Source organism: Macaca mulatta, chromosome 19 (assembly GCF_049350105.2).
Source record: "Macaca mulatta isolate MMU2019108-1 chromosome 19, T2T-MMU8v2.0, whole genome shotgun sequence".
Taxonomy (NCBI): Eukaryota; Metazoa; Chordata; class Mammalia; order Primates; family Cercopithecidae; genus Macaca; species Macaca mulatta.
Genome location: NC_133424.1, coordinates 6623559 through 6650060, shown reverse-complemented (window position 1 = coordinate 6650060; position 26502 = coordinate 6623559). Strand labels below are relative to the sequence as shown.

Genomic DNA, 26502 nt, shown 5'->3' with positions numbered 1-26502 from the left:
CCACCCCAACAGCTGTGGCCCCCGCATACAGCTCTCCCCACCCCACTGAGGATCGGGGTGTCCCCCTCCAATCTTGTCCCACGTCCTCCTTCCCCAGAAGCTGAAGAAGCCCCCTCCCAATAAAGCTCTTCCAGGGAACTGAGACGCAGTCTTCCCCTCAGACGGATGACAACACACGCTGTCCTCAGCGCCCCCCATCAAGTAGCAAGTCCCCCCAGTGTGGCCTCAGAGCCCTGCAGGGGATTTCTCGCTCCTAGCTCCCGCCGGCGCCCCCTCCTGGCACTAAAGCTCGCGGGCCGGGGAACCCAAACCCACACGGGCTCCTCCCCGACGGCTCCGCGCTCCCACAGCGCCCCCTGGCGGCACCGGGCTAACTCGGGGGGTGGGACTGGGATGGATGGGCGGGGCTGGGACTGCTGCGGCCGGGTTCCCGCCCCGCAGGGTGACCGAGAAACTCCCGCCCTGCAGACTCCTCCCCGCGCCGCCTGCGTTCTTGGGGCCCCGGTGCTCTGGTTTCTCGCTCCCGCCGCCTGGGTTCTTGGGGTCTCCTTCTCACTCCCGCCCTGGCTGCCCGCATTTTTCTGATTCCAGCAGCCTGGGGGTTCGCATGCAGATTAGGCCTTCCTAGAAGATCCCTAACGCCAACACATGCGCGTCCCCCCAAAGGGCCTGTACAACTTGCGGGGCTGCGCAGTGCGCGCGGTGATGGGGACACTCACGCAGCCTCGCCTCCTGCTGCACGCGGGCTGATGCACGCGGTGCTGCGCACGTGCGCGGGATGCGTGCTGGAATGTGAGTTTGTGGGTGGGGGGACGAGAGAACGGGCCTGTGTCAGAGAAGTGGCAGCCTGTTCCCAGATCTAGGACGGAAGATAACACGGATCTGTGTTCTGTGTGGCCTTGGGCCTGCCCCCCTGTGCCTCAGTTTCCCCACTTGTAACAGGGTATTACTAGTAGCTCTTCGCTGCGTTCTAGTAAGGATTGAATGAGTGTGAATACGCTTGTATAAGTAATGAGTAAATGTGAATAAGTGAGTAAGCCTGGCAAGTGGGGAATGATGTCCCAGTGTCTGGGATTACGGGTGTTCCCAAATGTTCACTCCCAGGAACCCATTCACAGTGACACACAGACACCCTGACCTCAAAAACACACCCTCAAACCTTTGTTCCTGGTGGGGTCACACCCCCTGCCATCTCTCTCTTTTTTTTTTTTTTTTTTTTTTTGAGGCAGAGTCTTGCTCTGTCGCCCAGGCTGGAGTGCAATGGCATAATCTTGGCTCACTGCAACCTTCCCCTCCCGGGTTCAAGCATTATCCTGCCTCAGCCTCCCAAGTAGCTGGGATTGCAGGCGCGCACCACCACGCCCAGGTAATTTTTGTATTTTTAGTAGACAGGTTTCACCATGTTGGTCAGGATGGTCTCGATCTCTCGACCTCGTGACCCGCCCGCCTCGGCCTCCCAAAGTGCTGGGATTAGAGGCGTGAGCCACCATTCCCGGCCTCTCTCTCCTTCTCACACAAACCTAGACGCCCTAGTGAGCACAGACATTCCCGCACAGTCACACCCTGCCCCACCCTCGGGTCCTCACACGCAGACACACGCTGACACAACCCCTCCACGGGTATCTCACAAGGACACGCGTACACTCTTCTGCGGGCGTCCTTCCTTACCCCACGCCCTTCTGAATGCACTCATGCCCACAGACCTGGGATTCACTCAGCCTCTGACACACACACACAGACACGCACTCTCTTAGCAGATCCTTACACACCCCCATGCTGCCTGGCACTGGTTAGCGCACACACACACACCCTTGGCCCCGTCTGGGAGGCACAGCTACCCCTGCACACACACAACCGGGCCAGGAGCCCACCCCCACCCCAGCCCTCCATCATTAAGCTGTCACCAGCTGCCCCTCGGCTGCCTCCCGCTCACCCCACACCGCCTGTGACCCCCTCCCCGCCGCGGCTAGGGGCCATGGGGGCGGGGGTCGAGCAGACACATGGAGAGCAGCACACACACACATGTGCCCACCATGTGGACGCTTGTAAAACGGTTGCCCCGGCAACAGCAACTTGAAAGACTTGGTTCTTCCTCTGGGATTGGGGGGAGACGCTAGGGGCGGGGCCAAGGTGGGGGCGGGGCCAAGGTGGGGGGCGGGGCGGGACACAGGAGGTGGGGACGCCAGGACCCACGCCCAGCTACAGCCATTCCAGTCAGGGACACAGAAGCTGAAACACCTACACACGTGGACAGAGACCCCGTCGTACCTGGGGACACGGAGACCCTGCCTTGCTCAGGGCCAGCCCCGTGTGGTGACACCAGAAACACAGTTCCTTTCATCCTAACACCCTCCCAAATCACCCGCACACTCTCTGTCACCGACCCACACACTATCTCACCCCTTGTGACAGGCGGTGACAGACACCCTATCACACTCGCTGACCCACACGGAAGCCGGGAACTGAGGTGCACAGGGACACACGGGGCCCTCCAGGATTCCTCCACCCCCTATCCCAGAAAGGAACCCCAGGGACCAGGACTCTGCATTAAGAACACCAGTCTGTGAGCTAGGCATGGTGGCTCATGCCTGAAATCCCAGGGCTTTGGGAGGCTGAGGCAGGAGGATCAATGGAGGCCAGGAGTTCAAGACCAACCTGGGCAACATCCGGAGACCCCCATCTTTACAAAATAATTTTTTTTTCATATTAGCCAGGCGTGGTGGTACACGCCTATATTTCCAGCTATTTGGGAGGCTGGGGCAGGAGGACCCCAACCCAGGAGGTCAAGGCTGCAGTGAACTATGATGGTACCACTGCACTCCAGCATGGGTGACAGAGCGAGACCCTGTCCCCCCACAAGAAACTAAAAAACCAGTCCTCTGAATTCCATCCCTTTCCAAGAAATTGTCTGGGCTTGGCTGCCCGAGAGGCCAGGGAATTCAGAGGCTGGCTCTATGTGCAGGAAACACGGGTATTTACAATGCTTTATTTTTAAATCTTTTTTGTCCCAGGCTTGGGCTGCCGCAGGGCGGGCCGGATGTCGCCAAGTACTGAGCCTTTCTCTCTTCAAGTGCAGCCCATGGGCAGGATCTGTGGTCTTCCCAGAGCACAGATATGGGGAAACTGAGGCTCAGAGAGGAGCAGGAAGGCACCAACAGGCACTTGACCTTTTTCTTTCTTTCTTTCTTTCTGGAGACAGGGTCTCACTTTGTCACCCAGGCTGGAGTGCAGTGGCACCATCATAGCTCACTGCAGCCTCGACCTCCTGGGCTTAAGCGATCCTCCCACCTCAGCCTCCGTGTAGCTGGGACTACAGATGTGCACCACTGCACCCAGTTAATTTCTTAGTTTTTTAGAGAGATGGAGTCTTGTTGTGTTGCCCAGGTTGGTCTCCAACTCCTGGGCTGAAGCGATCCTCCCATCTCGGCCTCCCAAAGTGCCGGGATTACAGGCATGGGCCACCGTGTCTGGCCCAGGCACCTGACCTCTTTGACTGATTCAAGCCTGCTGGCATCAGGGTCAAGGCCGAGGCAGGGGTGGGACCATGCAGAGGTGGCTGTAAACCACACCCCAAAGCCTGCCTGCCCTTTCTGGTGTTTGCTTGGAAATTAGTTCCACTCGTTCGCTGTCTCCTCAAACATCTCCCCCAGGTAACTCCTGGCGACACTCACCCCCACCTCCACCTGCTCTGTGCCCACTTGGTGGTTGTGAGACTCAGGGATCAGAGAGGTCAAGCCGCTAACCTAAGGTCACAAGTAAAGAAAAAGCCGCAAAGTGGGGTTGGATGACTGTACCACGCTCCACCCCTGTCCTCCCAGGGGCTGGCCCCCTGCCCTCCCCGGGAGGCCACTGCTCCCAAAGGGAGTGATCTGTTCTCGGGTGGAGACTCCAGGGCAGAGGTTCTGGGAGGCCGGGGGCCGCTGGCCAAGACTCAGACTTGGCTGCTGCAGAAGTTTCCATCTTAGCGCCAGGAGTTGGGCCAGGTTCCGGGGGTTTGGGCTGCATCTCGAGACCCCCAGGGACCAGTCCTGTGGGGGTGGAGGTGGCCGGATGCCCACTGTGTCCCCTGGCTGGAGCACTGGCCATCCTTGCACACTGAGCACCACCCCAGCCCCCATTGTGTTGGTGACTGAGCTCATGGGGCCTCAGTTTCCCCATCTGCCAAATGGCTCCCATGTTTGTTCTGTGTCCAGCACTGGGCACGCAATATGTCATCAGAGCCTTGGAGGTGGGTGCTGTCATTCTCCCGTGGAGAGGGAAAGGGACTTACCCAGGACAGTGGGGCAGCTCAGGACTCCCCCAAAACGATGCTTTGGGGCTACTGATTCAACAAAGTCACTCTCGCCCCAGCCCAGACCATGCTGAGCCCACACAGAGGCCTCAGCTCAGGCAGGACACAGAGCTGGAGACACACTCCTGGGCGGGGGTCAGGCTGGCCCGGAGCAAGGTCCCCAGCAGCTGGGGGAGGAGCCTACCAGGCAGGGATGGGACCCTGAAGGCCTGTGGGCGGCAGGAAGGGGCCGGCCGGTTCCAGGCGAGGATGGTAAAAACAGGGCCAGCAGCTGTCCCCACAGGGCCGTTTACAGCCACAGGTCAAGGGTCCAGTCCCTGGGGGACTTAGGTCAGCAAGGTGGGAAAACCATCAGGCCAACCAAGGAGGCCAAGGCAGGGGAATGGGGACTGGGGAGCAAGCAAGGAGCTGGACTGGGGTTGGGCGGTCTTGTGTGGTACACAGCAGCGGCTGAGCGGCTCTTCTCACAGTGGCACCAACATTCATGCACAACCACACACACACACACACACACACACACAGTCCTACACAAGCCACAGCCACCAAGGTATGTACACAATCCCTCATGCACCTTCATAACACAACAGACACACAGTCATGCAGAAACACAATGGCACACACAGGCCTCCCCCAAGTCACGCATCCACCGCAGTCTGGCTCCCACACGCACACACACTCAGGGACACGCGCTCGCACCCGGCTCCCCCGCTCTCTACCACCTCCCACCCGCCCGCCCGCCTTGCCATCTCGCGTCCTTGGCCTGGGCTGCCCTAATCCCGGGCTCCTGTCCTGAAGCCAGGAGATAAGGAGCAGCTGCAGCCACAGATAAAGGAGTCGCAGCCACAAATCCGGGGCGGCCGCGGCAGCATCGGGCACTGAGCCCGGGGCCGCACCTGCCCTGCCGCTGCCACCCCCATCCGGCCTGGGCGAGAGGGCTGCAGAGAGGGCAAGAGGCGAACTCAGAGTGGGGGAGAGACTGAGGAGCATGGAGGGAGGGGGAGCTAGAGAGAGGCAGAGATGGAGAGAAAAATTCGAGAGCGATTCGAGAAGGTCAGAGAAAGAAATACAGAAAGAACAAGAAATGTTTTCTGAGTTAGAAACAGGAAGAATAGGTTGGGCACAGTGGCTCATGTCTGTAATCCCAGCACTTTGAGAGACTGAGGTGGGAGGATTGCTTGAACCCAAGAGTTTGAGACCAGCCAGGACAGCATGATGAGACCCTATCTCTACAAAAAATACAGAAATTAGCCAGGCATGGTGGTGGGTGCCTGCGGTCCCAGCGACTCAGGAGGCTGAGGCAGGAGGATTACTTGAGCCCTGGAAGTTGAGACTGCATTGAGCCGAGATCATGCCACTGCACTCCAGCCTGGGTGGAAGAACAAGATCCTGTCTCTAAAAAGAAAGAGAGAAACAGTGGCCGGGCACGGTGGCTCACGCCTGTAATCCTAGCACTTTAGGAGGCCGAGGTGGGTGGATCACTTGAGGTCAGGAGTTTGCGACCAGCCTGGCCAATTTGGTGAAACGTCGTCTCTACTAAAACTACAAAAAAGTAGCTGGGCGTGGTGGCGGGCACCTGTAAGCCCGGCTACTTAGAAGGCTGAGGCAGGAGAATCGCTTAAACTTGGGAGGAGGTTGCAGTGAGCCAAGATCGCGCTACTGCACTCCAGCCTGGGTGACAGAGCGAGACTCTGTCTCGAAAAATAGTAAAAGGAAGGAAGGAAGAAAGGAAGGAAGGAAGGGAGGGAAGGAGGGAGGGGGGGAGGATAAGGGGGAGAGAGAGAGAAAAAGAGAGAGAGAGAAAGAACCAGCTGGTGACTGAACAAAAAACCACCAGTTGAGTCCGCAGGTCCTACTCCACCGCTACCTGGGTGCCTCAGTCTCCCTACCTGCTCAGGGGCCCCAAGACCACTGACCTCCATTCTCCTTCCTCCAGGTTAGTCAAGGACGGTCCAGGCCTGGTGCGGGATTGGGGTGCATATTCCTCAATGTCCCCACACACTGTACAGTGACACCAATAGCTTGAGCCAGGGCCCTTGGGAAGCCCTCAGCCCCCTCCCCCAGCCTCAGAGAAGGTGGGATTCTCTAAAGCAGGCTCTGTCGCTTTGTGCCTCAGTTTCCCCCATCATGGTAAGATGCATTCACTCAGCAAGTGTCCACGGAACACCGCTTGTGTACCAGACCCTGTGTTGGGCGCTGGGGACACAAAGTGACTAAGCTAAGCCCGTTTCCCACAGTCTCTGGGCTCATCATCCAGTGGGAAAGACGGGCACGTGGCCAGGCATCCCCAGTCCTGCCCGGCCCTGATCGGGGGCCATTCAGAAAGCTGCAGAGCCCAAGCCAGGTGTGGTGGCTCACGCCTGTAATCCCAGCACTTTGGGAGCCCGAGGCGGGTGGATCACTTAAGGCCAGGAGTTCGAGACCAGCCTGGCCAACATGGTGAAACCCCGTCTCTACAAAAAATACAAAAATTAGCTGGGTGTTGTGGCGCATGCCTGTAATTCCAGCTACTAGGGAAGCTGAGACAGGAGAATCACTTGAACCCAGTCGGCAGAGGTTGCAGTGAGCTGAGACTGCACCACTGCACTCCAGCCTGGGCAACAGAGTGAGACTCTGTCTAAAAAAAAAAAAGAAAGAAAGCCGCAGAGCCCAAAGTGGGCACTGAACCCACTCTGAGCAGGCGACAGTCAGGGAGGTGTTTTTTTTGAGACAGAGTCTATCTCTGTCATTCAGACTGGAGTGCGGTGGCCCGATCTCAGCTCACTGCGGCCTCCACCTCCCAGGTTCAAGCGATCCTCATGCCTCAGCCTCCCAAGCAGCTGGGATTACAGGGGTGTGCCACCATGCTCGGCTAATTTTGGTCGTGTGTGTGTGTGTGTGTGTGTGTCTTTGAGATGGAGTCTTGCTCTGTTGCCCAGGCTGGAGGGCAGTGGCATGATCTTGGCTCACCACAACCTCTGCCTCCCAGGTTCTAGCGATTCTCCTGCCTCAGCCTCCCAAGTAGCTAGGACTACAGGTGCTCACCAACATGCCTGGCTAATTTTTGTATTTTTAGTAGAGACAGGGTTTCACTATGTTGGCCAGGCTGGTCTCGAACTCCTGATCTCGTGATCTGCCCGCCTTGACCTCCCAAAGTGCTGGGATTACAGGTTGAGCCACCACACCCAGCCTCCAACCCTTTTTTTTTTTTTTGAGAGGGAGTCTTGCTCTGTCACCCAGGCTGGAGTGCAATGGCGCAATCTCAACTCGCTGCAACCTCTGCCTCCTGGGTTCAAGCCATTCTCCTGCCTGAGCCTCCCGAGTAGCTAGGATTATAGGCACCCACCACCACGCCCAGCTAATTTTTTAATTTTTAGTAGAGACAGGGTTTTGCCATGTTGGCCAGGCTGGTCTCGAACTCCTGACCTCATGATCCGCTCACCTTGACCTCCCAAAGTGCTGGGATGACAGACATGAACCACCGTGCCTGGCTCCAGCCTCCAACTCTTTCTGCTTGATTGCATGAGGCCAGAAGTTCAAGACCACCCCGGGCAACACAGCAAGATCCCATCTATAGGAAATATAGAAAATTTAGCCAAGCAAGGTGGCATGAGCCTGTAGTCCGAGTTACTTGGGAGGCTAAGACAGGAAGATCACTTAACCCTACGAGATCGAAGCTGCAGTGAGCTATGATCCTGCCACTGCACTCCAGCCGGGGCCCTGTCTCTGAAGAAAAAAAAAAAAAGAAGAAGAAAAAGAAGGCTTAGAATGGGGCCTAGTACACAAAGTGTTCAATAATTGTTCAGCTACTGGTAAACAATATTATACCACTATAATAATATAATAATGGCCAGGCGCAGTGGCTCACGCCTGTAATCCCAGCACTTTGGGAGGCTGAAGCGGGCAGGTCAGGAGTTTGAGACAAGCCTGGCCAGCATGGTGAAACCCTGTCTCTACTAAAAATACAAAAAATTAGCCAAGCATGGTGGCACGTGCCTGTAGTCTCAGCTATTCGGGAGGCTGAGGCAGGAGAATTGCTTGAACCCAGCAGGCAGAGGTTGCAGTGAGCCGAGATCGGGCCACTGCACACCAGCCTAGGTGACAGAGTGAGACTCTGTCTCAAAAATAATGACAATAATATAATAATAAGAATAAATGATAATATATAATAGTAAACAGTTGATGTTATTTTATTCATATTAATATCATACTTGGCAATGGCCAATCCACAGCCCTCCTCCTACAGGAAGCCTTCTGGGATTGCCTTACACTGAGGAGGTGGAGTTATCACAGGGGACAGCCAGGCAGCCCTGGGTGATCTCTTCTTCAAGGCTGAGGCCCAGAGAGAGGAGGCCACATTCCTGAGGTTGCCTTTTGTGGGCCTCAGTTTCTGCCATCTGACAATTGTCTCCTCAAAGCTATCTGGGGGAGTGGTGACATGATGAGAAAGAAAAGTGGGAAAACCTCAGAGGGGAATGGATGGGCACCCCTGGAGGGAGGAGTACCCATCCCTGGATGGTGGACAAGCCCAGATAGACAAGAAGTCTCACCCCAGTCAGGCGTGGTGACTCACATCTGTAATCCCAGCACTTTGGGAGGTCAGGGTAGGCGGATCGCCTGAGGTCAGGAGTTCGAGATCAGCCTGGCCAACATGGTGAAACCCTGTCTCTACTAAAAATACAAAAATTAGCTGGGCGTGGTGGTGGGTGCCTATAATCCTAGCTACTCGGGAGGCTGAGGCAGGAGAATTGCTTGAACCCAGGAGGCAGAGGTTGCAGCGAGTTGAGATTGCGCCATTGCACTCCAGCCTGGGTGACAAGAGCGAGACTTAATCTAAAAAAAAAAAAAGTCTCACCCTGACTACTTTGGTTTCTTCTGGTTTTATTGATTTATTTTTAATTTTTATTTTATATATACTTTTTTTTTTTTTTTGAGACAGGATCTCACTTTGTTGTCCAAGCTGGAGTGCAGTGGCACGATCTCAGCTCACTGCAACCTCCGCCTCTGGGGTTCGTGATTCTCATGCCTCAGCCACTCCAGTAGCTGGGATTACAGGCACCCACCACCATACCTGGCTAATTTTTGTGTAGTTTTAGTAGAGACAGGGTTTCAACATGTTGCCCAGGCTGGTCTTGAACTTCTGGCCTCAAATGACTCAACCGCCTCGGTTTCCCAAAGTACTGGGACTACATGAGCCACCGCACCTAGCCATTTATTTATTTTTAGAGATGGGGTCTCACTCTGTTGACCAGGCTGGAGTGCAGTGGCACGATCATAGCTCACTGCAGCATTGACCTCCCAGTCTCAAGCAATCCTCCTGCCTCAGCCTCCCGAGTAGATGGATCCACAGATGCGTGCCACGATGCCCAGCTAGTTTTTCAATTTTTTTCCGAGAAGAGGTCTCCTCTCTAAGTGGCCAAGGCTGCTGGTCCGGAACGCCTGGCCTCAAGCGATCCTCCTGTCTCCAGAGGGCTAGGATTACAGCATTAAGCCAAGGTGCCCGGCCTTTTCCAGTTTTAGATTCCCAGGTTCCACCGTTTTGTTCCCAGATTGTCCTACAGAGGGCAGCCGAGGCCAGAGATGGAAGACAAAATGCCCGTTCTCCCCTCCACTTTCTCCCAGGTCTTAGAAAAGCAAGTTCCAAGCCAGTTGTGGCCTCGGGCAAATCCCTTCCCTCTTTGGGCCTCAGTTTCCCCATCTTTTTTTTTTTTTTTTGAGACAGAGTCTCTCTGTGTCACCAGGCTGGAGTATAGTCGCGCGATCTTGGCTCACTGCAAGTTCCACCTCCCGTGTTCAAGTGATTCTCCTGCCTCAGCCTCGCAAGTAGCTGGGATTACAGGCGTGTGCCACCAAGCCCGGCTAATTTTTGTATTTTTAGTAGAGAGGGGGTTTCACCATATTGGCCAGGATGGTCTTGATCTCTTGACCTCGTGATCTGCCCGCCTTGCCCTCCCAAAGTGCTGGGATTACAGGCGTGAACCACCACACCCGGCCTAAGGGAGATACTTTTATCTGCCCCATTTTATTGATGAGGTGTCTGGGGTGTGAGAGAGGCTAAATGAGATGCCCAATGGTTCCAGCTGGTAAGTGGAGGGGCAGGGATTCAACCTGGTTGAGTCCAGAGCCCTGAATTTCCTGTGCACACCAAACCTTCTCCAGGAATAGGGAGTTTAGGGGGTACAACAGGGCTTGGTGGGGACTCTGGCAAATGCTGAGTAGATCCAGCTTTCCTTGGCGCACAGCCTTCTGTGGCTCTCATTTCACTCACATATGATGAAAGCCCAAGTCCTTCTCGAAGCTCACTGAGTCCGGCAAAACCCTCACCTTTTCACCTCCCTTCCCTGGCTTCCTCCTTCTCTCCCCCTTGGACTGTCTGCTCCAACCACATGGGCCTCCTCAATGTTCCTCCAACATGCCAGGACTTTTCCTCCTGCCTCAGGGCCTTTGCACTGGCTGTTCCCTCCACCTGGGACACTTTCCCTCTGATATCCCTACAACTCTCTCCCGCAGCTCTTCCAAATACTCTCAAACATGACCTTCCCCAGGAAGCCTTCCCTGGCCGGCCTATTAACAACTGCAACTGCAGCAGTGACCTATAATTGCACCACTGTACTCCAGCCTGGGCAACAGAGCAAGATTCTGTCTCAAAAAATAAATAAATCTATTTTTTAAATAAGTAAATAAATAAATTTAAATAAATAAACTCTGTCTCTCAAAAACAATTAAAATTTAGCTGGGGAGAGTGACTCACGCCTGTAATCCCTGCATTTTGGGAGGCCAAGGCAGGTGCATCACTTGAGGCCAGGAGTTTAAGACCAGCCTGCCCAACATGATGAAACCCCATCTGTACTAAAAATACAAAACTTAGCCAGGCATGGTAGTGGGTGTCTGTAATCCCAGCTACCTGGGAGGCTGAGGCAGGAGAATCGCTTGAACCGGAAAGGCGGAGGTTGCAAACAGCCGAGATCGCGCCACTGCACTCCAGCCTGGGCGACAGAGCCAGACTTCCTCTTACAAAAAAAAAAAAAGAAAGGCCGGGCACAGTGGCTCATGCCTGTAATCCCAGCACTTTGGGAGGCCGAGGCGGGCGGATCACGAGGTCAGGAGCTCAAGAACATCCTGGCTAACACGGTGAAACCCCGTCTCTACTAAAAATACAAAAAAATTAGCCGGGCGTGGGGGCGGGCGCCTGTAGTCCCAGCTACTTGGGAGGCTGAGGCAGGAGAATGGCGTGAACCCGGGAGGCGGAGCTTGCAGTGAGCCGAGATTGCGCCACTGCACTCCACCCCGGGCGACAGAGCCAGACTCCGTCTCAAAAAAAAAAAAAAAAAAAAAAAACCCAACAGCCAAGGGTAGAATTCCAAATCCACCTTACTGCTTTATTACCTCCTCTTTTACGGTTTAATTTACTTATGTACAGTTGACTCTCGAACAACTCGGGTTTGAACTGCATCCAACCACTTATAAGTAGTCTTTAAAAAATGAAATACAGTTGGCCATCCGTATCGGCGGGTTCTTTAACCCCTACCAAATGCGGAGGCGGGATGGGAAACCTGCGGATACAAAGGGCGAATTTTTCCTATACAGGGATTCCGTTGGGCGACTGGGGAACTTGAGTATACGCGGATTTTGGTATGAGCGGTCTTGGAACCAATCCCCCAAATTCTGAGGAGTATTATGTTTTTTGTCTGTGTTTCCGACTCCCAAGTGAGCTCTTAAAAGCAATGATTTCTCCGTTTTGTTTACTACCACACCCCCAGCATCTACCACAGCATCTGGCATACAGACGCTCAACTAATTATTTGTTGAAACTAATGTCCTGCATAAAAGTAGTGTAATTTACTTTTTTTTGTTTTTGTTTTTTTGAGATGGAGTCTTGCTTTGTCGCCCAGGCTGGAGTGAAGTGGCCCGATCTTGGCTCACCGTAACCTCCTCCTCCCGGGTTCAAGCAATTCTCCTGCCTCAGCCTCCTGAGTAGCTGGGATTACAGGCGCCCACTACCACGCCTGGCTAATTTTTGTATTTTTAGTAGAGATGGGGTTTTGCCATCTTGTCCAGGCTGGTCTCGAACTCCTGACCTCAGGTGATCTGCCTGCCTCCGCCTCCCAAATTGCTGGGATTACAGGCGTGAACCACCGCATCCGGTTTTATTTATTTATTTGGAGGCAGAGTCTCGCTCTGTCACTCAAGCTGGAGTGCAATGGTGTGATTTCAGCTCACTGCAACCTCCACCTCCCTGGTTCAAGCGATTTTCCTGCCTCAGCCTCCCAAGTAGCTGGGATGACAGGCATGTGCCACCACGACCAGATAATTTTTTATATTTTTAGTAGAGATGGGGTTTCGCCACGTTGTCTAGGCTGGTCTCAAACTCCTGACCTCAGGTGATTCGCCCGCCTCGGCCTCCCAAAGTGCTGGGATTACAGGTGTGAGCCACCGCGCCCGACCCCTAATTTACATTTTTAAAAACCCTAGTAGGGGCTGGGAACCATGGCTCACGCCTGTAATCCCAATGCTTGGGAGGCCAAAGTGGGAGAATCGCTTGAGCCCAAGAGTTCGAGATCAGCCTGGGCAACCTGGTGAAACGTCGTCTCTACAGAAAATTTAAAAATTAGCCAGGCCTATTGGTGCATGTCTGTAGACGCAGCTACTCGGGAGGCTGAAGTGGGAGGATCGCTTGAGCCCAGGAAGAGGCTGCAGTGAGTCGTGATCGTACCACTGCACTCCAGCCTGGGCGACAGAACGAGACCGTTTCAAACAGAATAAAGACAAAACCCCCAAAACACCCTAACAAGTAGGCTCCATGAGTCCAGAAGCTGATTGCAGTTCAGTTTGCAAGCTGCCAGGCTCTAGTTTATTTAGGATCTGAGGCTCAACCCATGTACAGGCACCCCGCCCCCGCGTTGCGTCACGGGCGCGCAATGGCGCCATTGGAACGACATGAGCATGCGCACTTCCCCAGCAAAGCAGGGAAGACACGCGTGACCCGGAAGGCCTTCCCGCCACACTCCAGAACGGGCGTGAGGGGCGCCGATGGCGGAGGGAACGGCGGAGGCCCCTCTAGAAAACGGTGGTGGCGGCGACTCAGGAGCCGGAGCGTTGGAACGGGGAGTGGCGCCCATTAAGCCTCAGTGAGTCGCCGGGGCAGGAGGGAAGTTCAAGGGCCCTTTCCGGCACCCATAGCGTGGCCCAAGCTGTGCATGCCGGGAAATTAGGCAGCGGCTAAGGGCGAGAAGCCATCGGTTCTTCATTCCGGACTGTTCTTCCGCCTGCAGTGTGGTCAGCCGAGGTATCTGAGATTGTGCACGTTGGTGACCGTCACATGCGCGAAGGACACCACGTGCATGCTAGGGCAGGTGGGATTTGAGGCCAGGCCCGCGGTGCATACTGGGGATTGTAGTCCCTGCATATGGACATACGGCGCATGTGCCCCGCCAGCGGCGGTTACTGGCGGGTCCTGGGTTTGGAGTGAGTGCCGTGGGGCGTGCTGGGGCTTGCGGTGTTTGAAGGGCCGAAAGGCGTGCAGGGAAATGTGGCGGCTTAGACTCCGCTTCAAGGCATGCTGGGAATTGTAGTTTTTCTTAGCCTAACATGCGCAGGGACGTTCTTGACTGAACCTGATAATAGTTTTCGCGCAACATTTTGGACAGTGAGGACCCAGGGACGAAATAGATCTTTTTTGAGGCCCTGAGGGGCTCCCAGGCTGGGAGCTGGCTAGTTCTTAAGTAGTGAGCTCCCCATCAGCAGAAGGATTTAAGCACGGGCAAGTGTTTCTAGCCTCCTTTCGCTAGTGTTTATTGACACTACGTTTAGAGGGTTTTCCTTTCCCTGTCTGTCGGCAGATACCTCACCACCAAGGAGCAGTTTCACCAATTCCTGGAAGCCAAAGGGCAGGAGAAGCCTTGCCGGGAAACCGAGGTAGGAGACTCAGCTGGCAATGACCTGGCTGAGCCTGAGGCTAAGCGGATCCGACTGGAGGATGGACAGACGGAGGACGGGCAGACGGAGGAGGCAGCAGAGCCCAGGGAGCAGCCGCAGACTCAGAAGAGGGCCCGGGGACAAAACAAGGGCCGGCCTCATGTGAAGCCCACACACTACGACAAGAACAGGCTGTGCCCCTCCCTGATCCAGGCGAGTGCGGCCACGTGAGCATTCCTGCCGGGTGTTTCCTGGCGGTGGGGAATTGTTAGAAAGCTCCTGGGCCTTCAGCAGTGAGCAGTGAGCTTGCTCTGATGCCATTCCGTCTTCATCCTCCTCCGGATATATTGTGGGGCTTGTCATTGTTCTTATTGTACCAATGGAGAGGCAGAGGCACAGTGAGGTGCCTGACTTGCTCAGGGACACAGAGCCAGGAGGGGTGACCTAGAGTTTGAATCCCTGACTGCTGGGCTGCCCCGGGGTCTCCCTGTCCTCCCTCACTCCTTCCCTGTTTCCCCGCAGGAGTCGGCTGCTAAGTGTTTCTTCGGCGATCGCTGCCGCTTCCTGCACGACGTGCGGCGCTACCTGGAGACTAAGCCGGCAGACCTGGGCCCCCGCTGTGTGCTCTTCCAGACCTTCGGCCGGTGCCCCTACGGCGTGACCTGCCGCTTCGCTGGGGCCCATTTGGGGCCCGAGGGACAGAACCTGGTGCAGGAGGAGTTGGCGGCCCGCGGGGCCCAGCCCCCACCCGTGCGCAACGGCCTGGACAAAGCCCTGCAGCAGCAGCTACGGAAGCGCGAGGTCCGCTTCGAGCGAGCTGAGCAGGCCCTGCGCCGGTTCAGCCAGGGCCAGCCGCCGGGCCCCACACCTGCTGCTGCTGTACCCGAGGGCACGGCAGCCGAGGGTGCTCCCAGGCAGGGCAACTGTGGCGCCCAGCAGGTCCCCACAGGGCTGGGCACTAGCACCCCTCCTAGCAGCCCCGTGCGGACCTGCGGGCCCCTGACGGATGAAGACGTGGTCAGGCTGCGGCCCTGTGAGAAGAAGCGGGTACGTGTTGAGAGCAATGTCAGTAGCAGACCTGTCCATCAGGTGTGCATCTATTAGGCACCAGCTGTGACCACGTTCCTGTTCTAGCTCCCTGGGAGTCAGAGGCTGTGCCTTGAAGGAGCTCCCAGCTGAGTCTCCCTCTCTGTGCTCTGTCCTGGGCCCAGCCTTCAGGAGGTCCCACTCTGGTGGTGACAGAAAGAGCTGGACAGGGCCGGGCGCGGTGGCTCATGCTTGTAATCCTAACACTTTGGGAGGCTGAGGCAGGCAGATTATTTGAGATCGGGAGTTCAAGACCAGCCTAGCCATCATGGTGAAACCGTGTCTCTACTAAAAATACAAAAATTAGCCGGGCATAGTGGCGGGAGCCTGTAATTCAAGCTACTCAGGAGGCTGAAGCAGGAGAATCGCTTGAACCCGGGAGGCGGATGTTGCATTGAGCCAAGATTGTGCCACTGCACTCCAGCCTGGGCGACAGAGCAAGACTGCATCTGGGGGAAAAAAAAAAAAGCTGGGCACACTCTCAGTCCCACAGGGTCACGGTTGGGCAGCAGGGGACAATATGGAAGGCTTCCTGGAGGAGGGGGCATTGCAGCTGGGTTTGGATGGTTAAGTAGAAGCTTTCCAGTGGAGGAGACGATGAGGAAAAGAACATTCCTGATCAAGGGATTGATTGGCACATGCAGAGGCCCAGAAAAGGAGCCAGGCCATTGGGGCCAGGGCCAAGTGTGTCCTAGACTGTGGGGAGAAGGGAGGTCCAGGGCCTCAGCAGCTGGGGTGGAGGCCCAAGCTTCACTTGTATTTTTTTTTCCCTCTAGCTGGACATCCGTGGCAAACTTTACCTGGCCCCCCTCACCACGGTAGGACCTGGGTCAGGTGGCTGCTGGGGTGGCAGGGTGGCAATGTGGCCATTCCAGCAGGGCTTAGTGTCTCCGCACCTGCTGGATTGTGGGGCTGGGGCGCATATTCAGGATCCAGCTGTGTGTGTGTCTGTGTGTCTGTGCGCGTAGTGTGTGTGTGTGTATGCATGTGTATATGTATACATGTGTATGTGTGTGTTTGTATGTATGCGTATGTGTGTGTCTGTGTGCATAGTGTGTGTGTATGCGTGTGTTTGTATGTATGCGTGTGTATGTGTGTCTGTGTGTGTGTCTGTGTGCATAGTGTGTGTGTGTTTGTATGTATGCGTATGTGTGTCTGTGCATAGTGTGTATGTGTGTGTGTATGTATGCGTGTGTGTGTGTGCATAGTGTGTGTGTGTGTGTCTGTGTGCATAGTGTGTATGCGTGTTTGTATGCATGTGTATGCGTGTGTGTGTGTCTGTGTGCATAGTGTGTATGCGTGTGTGTTTGTATATATGCATGTGTATGCATGTATGTGTCTGTGTGCATAGTGTGTGTATGCGTGTGTGTGTCTGTGTGTCTGCATAGTGTGTGTGTATGCGTGTGTTTGTATGCGTGTGTATGTGTGTGTGTGTGTGCATAGTGTGTGTGTGTATGTATGCGTGTGTATGTGTGTGTCTGCATTGTTTGTGTGTTTGTGTGTATGCGTGTGTGTGTGTGCAGTGTGTGTATGTGTGTGTTTGTATGTATGCATGTGTATGTGTGTGTGTGTGCATTGTGTGTGTGTATGCGTGTGTCTGTGTGTCTGTGTGCATAGTGTGTGTGTATGCGTGTGTGTTTGTGTGTGTGTATGTGTGTCTGTGTGCATAGTGTGTGTGGGGGGGTCTGTGTGTGTATGCATGTGTGCGTGTGTCTGTGTATGCATGTGTGCGTGTGTCTGTGTATGTGTGTGTGTGTGTGGTGTGTGTGTGGTGTGTGTGGGTGTGTGCGTGTGTGCATGAGCATATGTGTCTCCTGCTCCCCCCTCAGTGTGGGAACCTGCCCTTCCGACGGATCTGCAAGCGCTTCGGGGCGGACGTGACATGCGGAGAGATGGCCGTGTGCACCAACCTGCTGCAGGGCCAGATGTCCGAGTGGGCGCTGCTCAAACGCCACCAGTGCGAAGACGTCTTTGGCGTCCAGGTCACTGCCCGCCCTGAGGGAGGGAGAGCGGAGGGGCCCTCGGCTGCGCTGTCTCAGAGCCAGGTTCCAGGTCTGCCCTGGTTGCCTCCTCAACCCCCTGGCCTCAGCTGTGGAATGGGGGAATGGGGGTGGTTCCCTGATCCACCTCTGGGGACCGGTGACCGTGGCCGGGGACCAGTGCCTTACAGACAGACCTTGGCTCCTTCCAGGGAGGGCCCGAGAGAGGAGGCTGCTGGCTCAGGGCCCCCCAGTGGGGAGGGAACAGCCAAGTGGGGACAGTTGAGACTCTCCCCTCACCCCCCGTTCTGCCGCTGCCTACCTACAGTTGGAGGGCGCCTTCCCCGACACCATGACCAAGTGCGCCGAGCTGCTGAGCCGCACCGTGGAGGTGGACTTTGTGGACATCAACGTCGGCTGCCCCATCGACCTCGTGTACAAGAAGGTAGTGGTCCCGGACGTGTGCCTTGGTTTCCCCATCTGGGCAGGGAGGCACTGGGCCAGCCGACGATGTCGTGGGTAGAGGGTCAAGGGTTCAGGCCCAAGTGTGGCCCTGGAGCCCCTGCCTTTCCTGCGGGTTGACATCTCCTGGTGGGGGCCTCCAGGCAGCAGGGGTGAGGGGTCTTGGGGTGGCCCGGGTCCTGCCCTCCCTCCACCTGCCTGTCTCTTCCAGGGCGGGGGCTGTGCCCTCATGAATCGCTCCACCAAGTTCCAGCAGATCGTTCGTGGCATGAACCAGGTATGGCCAGCCACATCCCCACATTGGCTCCCTAACAACTCCCCCAGGCCCTGCCTCCCACCACCTCCCACCATCTCCCACCACCTCCCACCACCTCCCACCATCTCCCACCATCTCCCACCATCTCCCACCATCTCCCACCACCTCCCACCACCTCCCACCATCTCCCGCCACCTCCCACCATCTCCCACCACCTCCTACCACATTCCACTGTCTCCCACCACCTCCCACCGTCTCCCATCACCTCCCACCGCCTCCCACCATCTCCCACTATCTCCCACCACCTCCCACCACATTCTACCGTCTCCCACTATCTCCCACCACCTCCCACCATCTCCTACCACCTCCCACCACCTCCCAGTGTCTCCCACAACCTCCCACCACATCCCACCGTCTCCCACCATCCTATAGGTGTTGGACGTGCCACTGACTGTGAAGATCCGCACAGGCGTCCAGGAGCGTGTGAACCTGGCGCACCGCCTGCTGCCCGAGCTGCGGGACTGGGGCGTGGCACTCGTCACGGTGGGTCTTGGGACGCCTCGGGCATCAGGGTCTCGGGGTCGACCCCGCGTCCCTTCCTAACGGCTCCTCTCCTCCCATCCCTCCCTCTTCACCTCCGCACCTCCCTCTGTCTCCGCCTCTGTCTCTCTGTCCCTCTCAGCCTGGCTCTCTCGGTGTCTTTCTCTCTGCGTCTCACTCTCTGCCTCCTACCCCGCGTGGCGGCTTCTCCCCCAGCTCCACGGCCGCTCTCGGGAGCAGCGCTACACCAAGCTAGCCGACTGGCAGTACATCGAGGAGTGCGTGAAGGCCGCCAGCCCCATGCCCCTGTTCGGTGGGTGCTCCGGGAAGCCACCTCCCTCTCCCCTGCCACCCTCGGTCACTCTGGGCTGTTCACCTTCCCACCTGGGACCCCCTCCTACCACCCTGATGGGGGCCACTGGGTCAGCCAAAACTGAAGGGCTGGTAGGGAGACCCCCAGGGTCCCACCTGCCCGTGTCTCCCTGAGACTCCAACCTCTGTCTTCTCAGGAAATGGGGACATCTTGTCATTTGAGGATGCCAACCGCGCCATGCAGACTGGTGTTGCCGGGATCATGATTGCCCGGTGAGTGCCCAGAGATGTTACCGAGATGCAGCTCCAGCTTAATGCACAGCAGCAGTGCCCCGAACCCGACACGCCGTCACCCACCCCTGCTCTGTGGCAGGCTGTTGGTCCCAAGTTGGGAGGGGCAGAGAGCGCTGTTAGGAGCTGCAGCTGTGTTGCGGCAGAGAGGACTGAAAATTGCTGCTGCCATGGGATCTGATTATGGTGGGTTGAAAGTCCTGGGCTTTGGCCAGGTGGACTGGCTCACCCCTGTAATCCCAGCACTTTGGGAGGCCAAGGCAGGCCGATCATTTGAGGTCAGAAGTTCAAGACCAGCCTGGCCAACGTGGTGAAACCCCATCTCTACTAAAAATACAAAAATTAGCCAGGTGTGGTAGTACACGCCTGTAATCCCAACTACTAGGGAGACTGAGGCAGAATTGCTTAAATCTGGGAGATGGAGGTTGTACAGTGAGCCGAGATCTTATCACTGCACTCCAGCCTGGGCAACAGAGCCAGACTCTGCCTAAAAAAAAAGAAAAGAAGAAAAGAAAGTCCTGGGCTTTGAAGGTTGTGTGCACACAGCCGGGAGGCTTCCTAGGCTTAGTAGGTTTCGTGGTCTGGGCTCCAGCTCAGGCCAGGCCATGGAAGCAGGGGCCACACGATCCCAGGCAGGCTGGTGGCTGGGCCCACTGATCGTCGCCCGTCCCACAGTGGCGCCCTGCTCAAGCCGTGGCTGTTCACGGAGATCAAGGAGCAGAGGCACTGGGACATCTCGTCGTCCGAGCGCCTGGACATCCTGCGGGACTTTACCAACTACGGCCTGGAGCACTGGGGCTCGGACACGCAGGGTGTGGAGAAGACCCGACGCTTCCTGCTCGAGTGGCTGTCCTTCCTGTGCCGGTGGGCACCGGGGCTGGCTGGGGTGGGCGGCGCATGGGCCGCGGCTGGCTAGGGCTGACTCAAGCCTGTTCTGCTGCCTGCCCGCCTGCCTGCAGGTACGTGCCCGTGGGGCTGCTGGAACGGCTCCCACAGAGGATCAACGAGCGGCCGCCCTACTACCTGGGCCGCGACTACCTGGAGACGCTGATGGCCAGCCAGAAGGCCGCCGACTGGATCCGCATCAGGTGCCTGGGTGGGCTGGAGGTGCAGGGCTGGAGTCGGGGCCCTGGGTCATGGAGGGTGCTTTGCAGGCCCTGGGCCTGACCTTGCTTTCCACCTGCCCTCCCACAGTGAGATGCTCCTTGGACCAGTGCCCCCCAACTTCGTCTTCTTGCCGAAGCACAAGGCCAACGCGTATAAGTAGCCTCAGGCTTTCCCAGGGGCACCGTGGGGCGAGGAGAGTACAATAAATTTTATTCTTTTAAAATCCAGGCCTTTCTGTGACCCTGAAGCAGCCCCTCCTTGGCCCCCATCTTCCCCAAACCTCTTGGCCGCCTCCATGGGCCCTGCCCCAAGCTGGGTGCTGCTCGTGCCCAGAGAGGCCTTGACCCCCAAGAAGGTAGCAAATGCAGGACCCGGGGAGCCTCAGCCTGCATGCCCGTGGAGATCAGGGCAGCCTGTCTGGAGGAGGCAGCCTCGAAGCTGTTAGGGGGTGTTGCTGGAAGAGGCAAAGGCCTGGCCCAGAGTCCTCCCTCCCCTGGTGATGACCGTCTCTGCCACCGTCTGCCCCTGCCCGCCCCTAACACCCAGAACCCCAACCAGTGGGCGGGCTGCAGGCTGGAACCCGCTGCCCCGAGTAACCAGGCAAACAGAACCTCACCGGGTTCTCAGCCTCTTCTCTGGTTGGGCCACCTGTGCTCCTACTGCCGCCCTCCCGGCCTGTCTGGGCTGGGCCCCCCATTGCCCCATGCAGCACCCCAAACCCTTCTATGCCCCTGCAGCTCCCCAGGAAGGTTTTAGCCCCCAGAGTCTGGAGGGGGCCGAGGCACTGGGCAGCCAGCCCGCTCCCACCTGCACCGAGCCACCTCCCGCCGTGGGTACGATCGGGTGGGCAGGGGCACCTGTTACGGAGGGCTCAGGGTCCCACCCGCCTAAGGGCCCCACCCACCCGGGCACCTTTGTCCACAGGCTCCTTGAACCTCTACCATCCCCCAGACCCAGAGAAAGAGGTGTTTCCGGCCCCTCCAGCAGGTACCGGCCTCCCCTGAACCCTTGATGAGGCTGGGAGTGGGTTTGAGGGCAGGCCCATCTTGCCCCTGCCCTGTCCCTAGGTGGGGACCTGAAGGCATGGCCTCTGCTCCCCTGCTTCACACAGGTCCCCCAGATGAGCCCCAAAGACGAGCTCTGTGTTATCCATCACCCAGCCAGGGCCCCAAAGCAATACCTATGTCGTCCCCCAAAGGGGCCCCCCAATGGCAAGGTTCTCGTGGCATCCCCCAGACAGGCCCCCAGGCTTGAGCTGGGCCCATCAGGCAGCGGCTGCTCTCAGGCCACCTGCCTGCTGCCCACAGGTTTCCAGATGGCCCCATGCGGGTGCTTCTTCGATCCCCGCATCTATCGGATTGAGTGGACCACCCCTGACCTGGGCCAGTCGGCCCTGTACAAGCTGGCGGCAAGCAGCGGGGGGCCAGTGGGGGGCCCCTCTGCCCCAGGCAGCTACCTCCTGGAGCCGCAGCCCTACCTCAAGGCCCCGGGGCTGCCCCCATACCCCCACTACCAACCAGCACCAGGGGGGCCCCAGTTCCTCTTGCCCTACTTCCCGCCTGAGGGCCCCGGGCCAGAAGCTCTGGGCTTTGTGGGGGACGCGGGACCCGCCGCCGCCTTCATGGAGCTGCCCCTACCGCCACTCGAGGAAGGCCCGGCCCCGCCACCCCCTCCACCTCCCAAGGAGAACAAGCCACCCCCTGTACTCATCACGCTGCCTGCAGAGCCCACACTGCCCCCGGACGCCTACAGCCACCTCCAGGGCCACCTCGGCCACTTCCCTGGGCCCGAACCCCTGGCCTTCCCCGCCAAGGAGCTACAGGGCGGCGGGGCCCGACCTGGGCTGCCCACGTACCCACCAGGCCTCAGCGAGCTCAAGGTGGCTGAGGCCAAGGACGGGGCCCTCCTGGGAGCAGGCGAGGCCAAGGCCCCCGAGACGGCCAGAGCTTTGGCACTGCCTGACAAGGTGCTGCTCGAGGACGCCATGAAGCTCTTCGACTGCCTGCCAGGCGCCACTGAGCCTGAGGGTGCCCTGTGCGAGGTCCCCGGGCCGGCCCTGCCTGACAGCAGTGGTGGGAACCCAGCCGATGACATCCGGTCACTGCGCCTGCCCGAGGAGCTGCTGTCCTTCGACTACAGCGTGCCTGAGATCCTGGACACCGTGTCCAACGTCGACTACTTCTTCAACTTCAAGGCGCTCGACGAGGAGCAGCCGCCCCACCCGGGGCCCCCTGCCGCCAACACCCCAGCCCCCAGTCTGCCCGGCAAGAGAAAGGCCTCAACGGCCAAGAAGGGAAAGCTGGGAGGGAAGGCCAAGCAGCCGGCAGGCCCAGCCAGCGCCACTTCCCCGGGGCCCAGGCAGGACCTGGGAGCCACCCCCCATTAAAGCACATTTGACCTTTCAGCTCCATGTCCACGTGGTGGCCTTGGGGATGGGGAGGGGGCTGGAGGTGCACACCTGGCCCCTCACCCTGTCATCCCGCAGACTGGCAAGGCAGTGCCCCCGGCCTCACAGTGAGGCCTCCAGAGCCTAGCAGGGGAACCCCGGAATGACAGGACACCCTAAACCCCTTGAGTCCCAGCCCTGGAAGATCAGACTCCACTGGCAGAGGCACGGGCCTCCTGGGGCATGGGGTAGCTGACCTCCAGACTCGACGTGTTCTAAGGATTTTCACACCTTTGGTGGGGAAAAGCAAGGCTGCCCAGAGAGAGGCAGGAACTTCCCCGGAGACACACAGCTATCAGGGCAGGGCTTGAGGAGCAGCTTCCAGATCTCCACCCAGCCGCCTCCTGTCCCCAGGAAGCCACAGTCACTGCAGGGAGGGTGGGAAGGGCCACACTCTTGTTCAGACAGACAGGTGGGTGCAGGGGCTTGACCTGATGGTGTGAGGGTGGGGGCTGGGGCAGGGATGGGGAGACTGCCCACGCGTGAAGGAGTGGGGAGCACACAGCACCCAGGGGACCTGGCATGTGCACCCGAGATGGAGACAGAAGACAGCACCTGGAGCCCAGGAGAGGGTCAGGGGCCCCAGCGGGCCACACTTTTGGGTCCCGGGTGGCAGGGACAGCCCCGCTACTGGTTACAAAACGGGATGGGCCCAGCCTCGGAAGAACCACCTCCGGGAGCTGGTTCCTGTCACCACTCACCCACATCAGGGTCTCGAGAGCCCTCTTGCGGGTCCAGGCAGTGGCCACCTGTACCCTCCTCGCCTGAAACGTTCGTGGTGGTCCTGGGAGAGGCTGACCCCGTTGCCCTAGGGACACGTAAGGAAACAGGAGGCCGAGTGCCGTCCAGCACCTCCTGGGATGAGTACACCCCTCTGGGATGGGAACCTTCAGCCTACCCCTTCCCCAGGCTATGGGCTGGATCTCCTGGGCCTCCGGAGTCTGCTGGGGGAGCCCCTGGGAGGCTCACCTAGAGTCCAGGAGGCTGGTGGGTGTTTGGAGGCAGAGCAGAGACCATGGTCCCCACTCTGTGCAGGGCACTGGGCCTCCTGCTCTCTGGAGCTACTCTCCCAGAAACCCTTATTCAAAAAACTCAGGAGGAGGCCAGGTGCAGTGGCAAACGCCTGCAATCTCAGCACTTTGGGAAGCCGAGGCGGGCAGATCACTTGAGGTCAGGAGTTCGAGAGCAGCTTGGCCAAAATGATGAAACCCCATCTCTACTGAAAATACAAAAATTGGCCGGGCGCAGTGGTTCACATCTGTAATCCCAGTACTTTGGGAGACCGAGGCAGGAGGATCACAAGGTCAGGAGATCAAGACCATCCTGGTGAACACGGTGAAACCCCGTCTCTACTAAAAACACAAAAAAATTAGCCGGGTGTGGTGGCGGGTGCCTGTAGTCCCAGCTATTCGGGAGGCTGAGGCAGGAGAACAGCGTGAACCTGGGAGGCGGAGGTTGCAGTGAGCCGAGATCACACCACTGCACTCCAGCCTGGGTGACAGAGTGAGATTCCGTCTCAAAAAAAAAAAAAAAAAGAAAGAAAAGAAAAGAAAATACAAAAATTACCTGGGTATGGTGGTGGGCACCTGTAATCCCAGCTACTCAGGAGACTGTGGCACGACAATTGCTTGAGCCGGGGAGGCAAAGGTTGCAGTGAGCCGAGATGGTGCCACTGCTCCACCCTGGGTGACAGAGCAAGACTCCATCTCAAAAAACAAAAACAACTCACGATAGTGTCTTGGGGCTGTGCAGCTGCGGCTTTCAAGGCAGGGTCTCACTGTCCCAGGGACTGTGCCATGTGCCCTCCTGGCATCTGCAGTGATCCCCATTCGTCCCTGTTTCCCCCTTGGGACACAGGCTGGGAGAGACTCCAAACCCACTTTGTTTTTTTGAGACAGAGTTTCACTCTTGTCCACGCTGGAGTGCAATGGCACGATCTTGGCTCACTGTAACCTCCGCCTCCCGAGTTCAAGTGACTCCTGCCTCAGCCTCCCGAGTAGCTGTTTTTAGCTGTATTTTTAGTAGAGATGGGATTTCACCATGTTGGTCAGGCTGGTCTCGATCTTCTAACCTCAAGGGATCTGCCTGCCTCAGCCTCCCAAAGTGCTGGGATGACAGGCGTGAACCACTGCACCTGGCCCCAAGCCCACTTTTCTCAGCTGCCTTCCAGCTCCTCCCCGAAGCCTCACTGGGGTATCTCTGAAACTAAAACCAGGTGTCCCAAGTGTAGGGGAGGTCTTGGCTGATGAGGAAGTGGGGCAAGGACCTGGGATCACTTTTCTTAAAGATTAATGTGGAGTGAGAGTCACACAGTGGATGTCTGCAAGGACCCAAGTAGCAGCTTTTTTTTTTTTTTTTTTTTGGTCTGAGACAGGGTCTCACTCCATCACCCAGGCTGGAGTATAGCGCTGTGATCATGGCTTACTGCAGCCTCGACGTCCTGGGCTCAATCGATCCTCCCACCTCAGCCTCCCGAGTAGCTGGGACTACAGGAGTGCACCACCACACTCAGCTAATGTCTTCAAAAATGTTTTTTGTAGAGATGGGGGTCTTGTTACGGTGTCCAGGCTGATCTTGAACTCCTGGCCTCAAGTGATCCCCCTGCCCCAGCCGCTTGTAGCTATGTTGGGCAATTTAAAATGATCACAGAATGAATATATATACATATATATATATACACACACCAAAGAGTAATCAGAAGTCATGAGACTGACTCTCGGTGCAGTGGCTCACCGAGAGTCCCAGCACTTTGGGAGGCTGAGACAGGAGGATCGCTTGAGCCCAGGAGTTCGAGACCAGCCTGGGCAATATGTCAAAACCCCATCTCTACAAAAAAAAAAGTTAAAAAAAATTATCCAGGCGTGCTGGCGTGGACTTGTAGTCCCAGCTACTTGGGAGGCTGAGGCAGGAGAATGGCGTGAACCCAGGAGGCGGAGGTTGCAGTGAGCCGAGATCATGCCACCGCACTCCAGCCTGGGTAACAGAGCAAGACTACATTTGAAAAACAAAGAAAGAACAAAAAACGAAAAAATGGTGAATAAATACCACTTCCTGCTATGTTACACTATACTTTATTTGAAGACAAGGGGTCGGGACCCTGTGGACCGGCCTCAGTGGTCAGATCTGCCTCCGTTAAGAACTGCGGTGGCGTCCCATGGGCTTTGAGCCTGTCCTGGCTGTGGCCGAGGCCCTGAACTGGCAGACCGTCTTGCATCTCCCATACAGCTGTGTCACAAAGCTCGTCATCCTGCGGCCACGTGCTGTGCGTAGCAGCCTGGGGATCATGTAGGCCAGCCACACGGACCCCAGGATGCTGGAGATGAGCAGTACCATGACAACCCCGGCAGAGACCAGCTGCACAGGGAACGCTCCATACACGTAGATGCTAAAGACGGTCTCCAGTTGACAGTAGCTGCAGGGGGGTAGGAGATACAGGGAGAGGCCATTGGGCATTGCCTTTGGGGGACTTTGCCTTGTCTCTGGCAAAGGTGTTCAGACCCACAGGAGGGAAAGCCAGGCCCACAGCAGTGACCAGGTATACCCACTTCTGTTTCCATCCACTATGAGGTTTTTTTTTTTTTTGAGTCTGAGTCTCTCTCTGTCGCCCAGGCTGGAGTGCAGAGTGGCATGATCTCGGCTCACTGCAACCTCTGCCTCCTGAATTCAAGCAATTCTCCTGCCTCAGCCTCCCAAGTAGCTGGAATTGCAGGCACCTGCCACCATGCTTGGCTAATTTTTGTGTTTTTAGTAGACATGGGGTTTCACCATGTTGTTGGCTGGTCTTAAACTCCTGACCTCTAGTGATCCGCCTGCCTCCGCCTCCCAAAATGCTGGGATTACA

General features: G+C 57.1%; 3 protein-coding genes across 7 annotated transcripts in view; 2 read left to right on the top strand and 1 right to left on the bottom strand.

Moving 5' to 3' along the window:
* The first annotated feature begins 13265 nt into the window (after positions 1-13265).
* On the top strand, positions 13266-20438 carry DUS3L (dihydrouridine synthase 3 like). 4 transcript variants are annotated; one of them, XM_077979424.1, is made up of 13 exons: positions 13266-13395; positions 14107-14182; positions 14705-15229; positions 16045-16086; positions 17098-17250; positions 17576-17692; positions 17921-17986; positions 18398-18508; positions 18722-18818; positions 19015-19090; positions 19784-19972; positions 20068-20196; positions 20303-20438. In XM_077979424.1, exons 1-13 carry the CDS (start codon positions 13298-13300, stop codon positions 20373-20375), a joined length of 1752 nt encoding a protein of 583 aa, XP_077835550.1. In that variant the 5' UTR covers positions 13266-13297; the 3' UTR covers positions 20376-20438. The 4 variants fall into 4 exon arrangements, with proteins under 4 accessions (XP_077835550.1, XP_014978070.3, XP_077835552.1 ...); XM_015122584.3 differs by having other exon boundaries at positions 14107-14395; XM_077979426.1 differs by lacking the exon at positions 14705-15229.
* A 141-nt stretch (positions 20439-20579) lies between these two features.
* On the top strand, positions 20580-22619 carry PRR22 (proline rich 22). 2 transcript variants are annotated; one of them, XM_001085458.5, is made up of 3 exons: positions 20580-21048; positions 21140-21202; positions 21523-22619. In XM_001085458.5, exons 1-3 carry the CDS (start codon positions 20715-20717, stop codon positions 22599-22601), a joined length of 1476 nt encoding a protein of 491 aa, XP_001085458.5. In that variant the 5' UTR covers positions 20580-20714; the 3' UTR covers positions 22602-22619. The 2 variants fall into 2 exon arrangements, with proteins under 2 accessions (XP_001085458.5, XP_077835604.1); XM_077979478.1 differs by having other exon boundaries at positions 21484-22619.
* Positions 22620-25713: 3094 nt separating this feature from the next.
* Positions 25714-26502, bottom strand: part of CATSPERD (catsper channel auxiliary subunit delta) — a 59674-nt gene continuing 58885 nt past the window's right edge. The window contains exon 22 of the mRNA XM_015122579.3: positions 25714-26073. Within this exon, the coding sequence (XP_014978065.3) occupies positions 25794-26073 (280 nt within the window). The 3' untranslated portion in view covers positions 25714-25793. The remainder of the gene's footprint in view (positions 26074-26502) is intronic.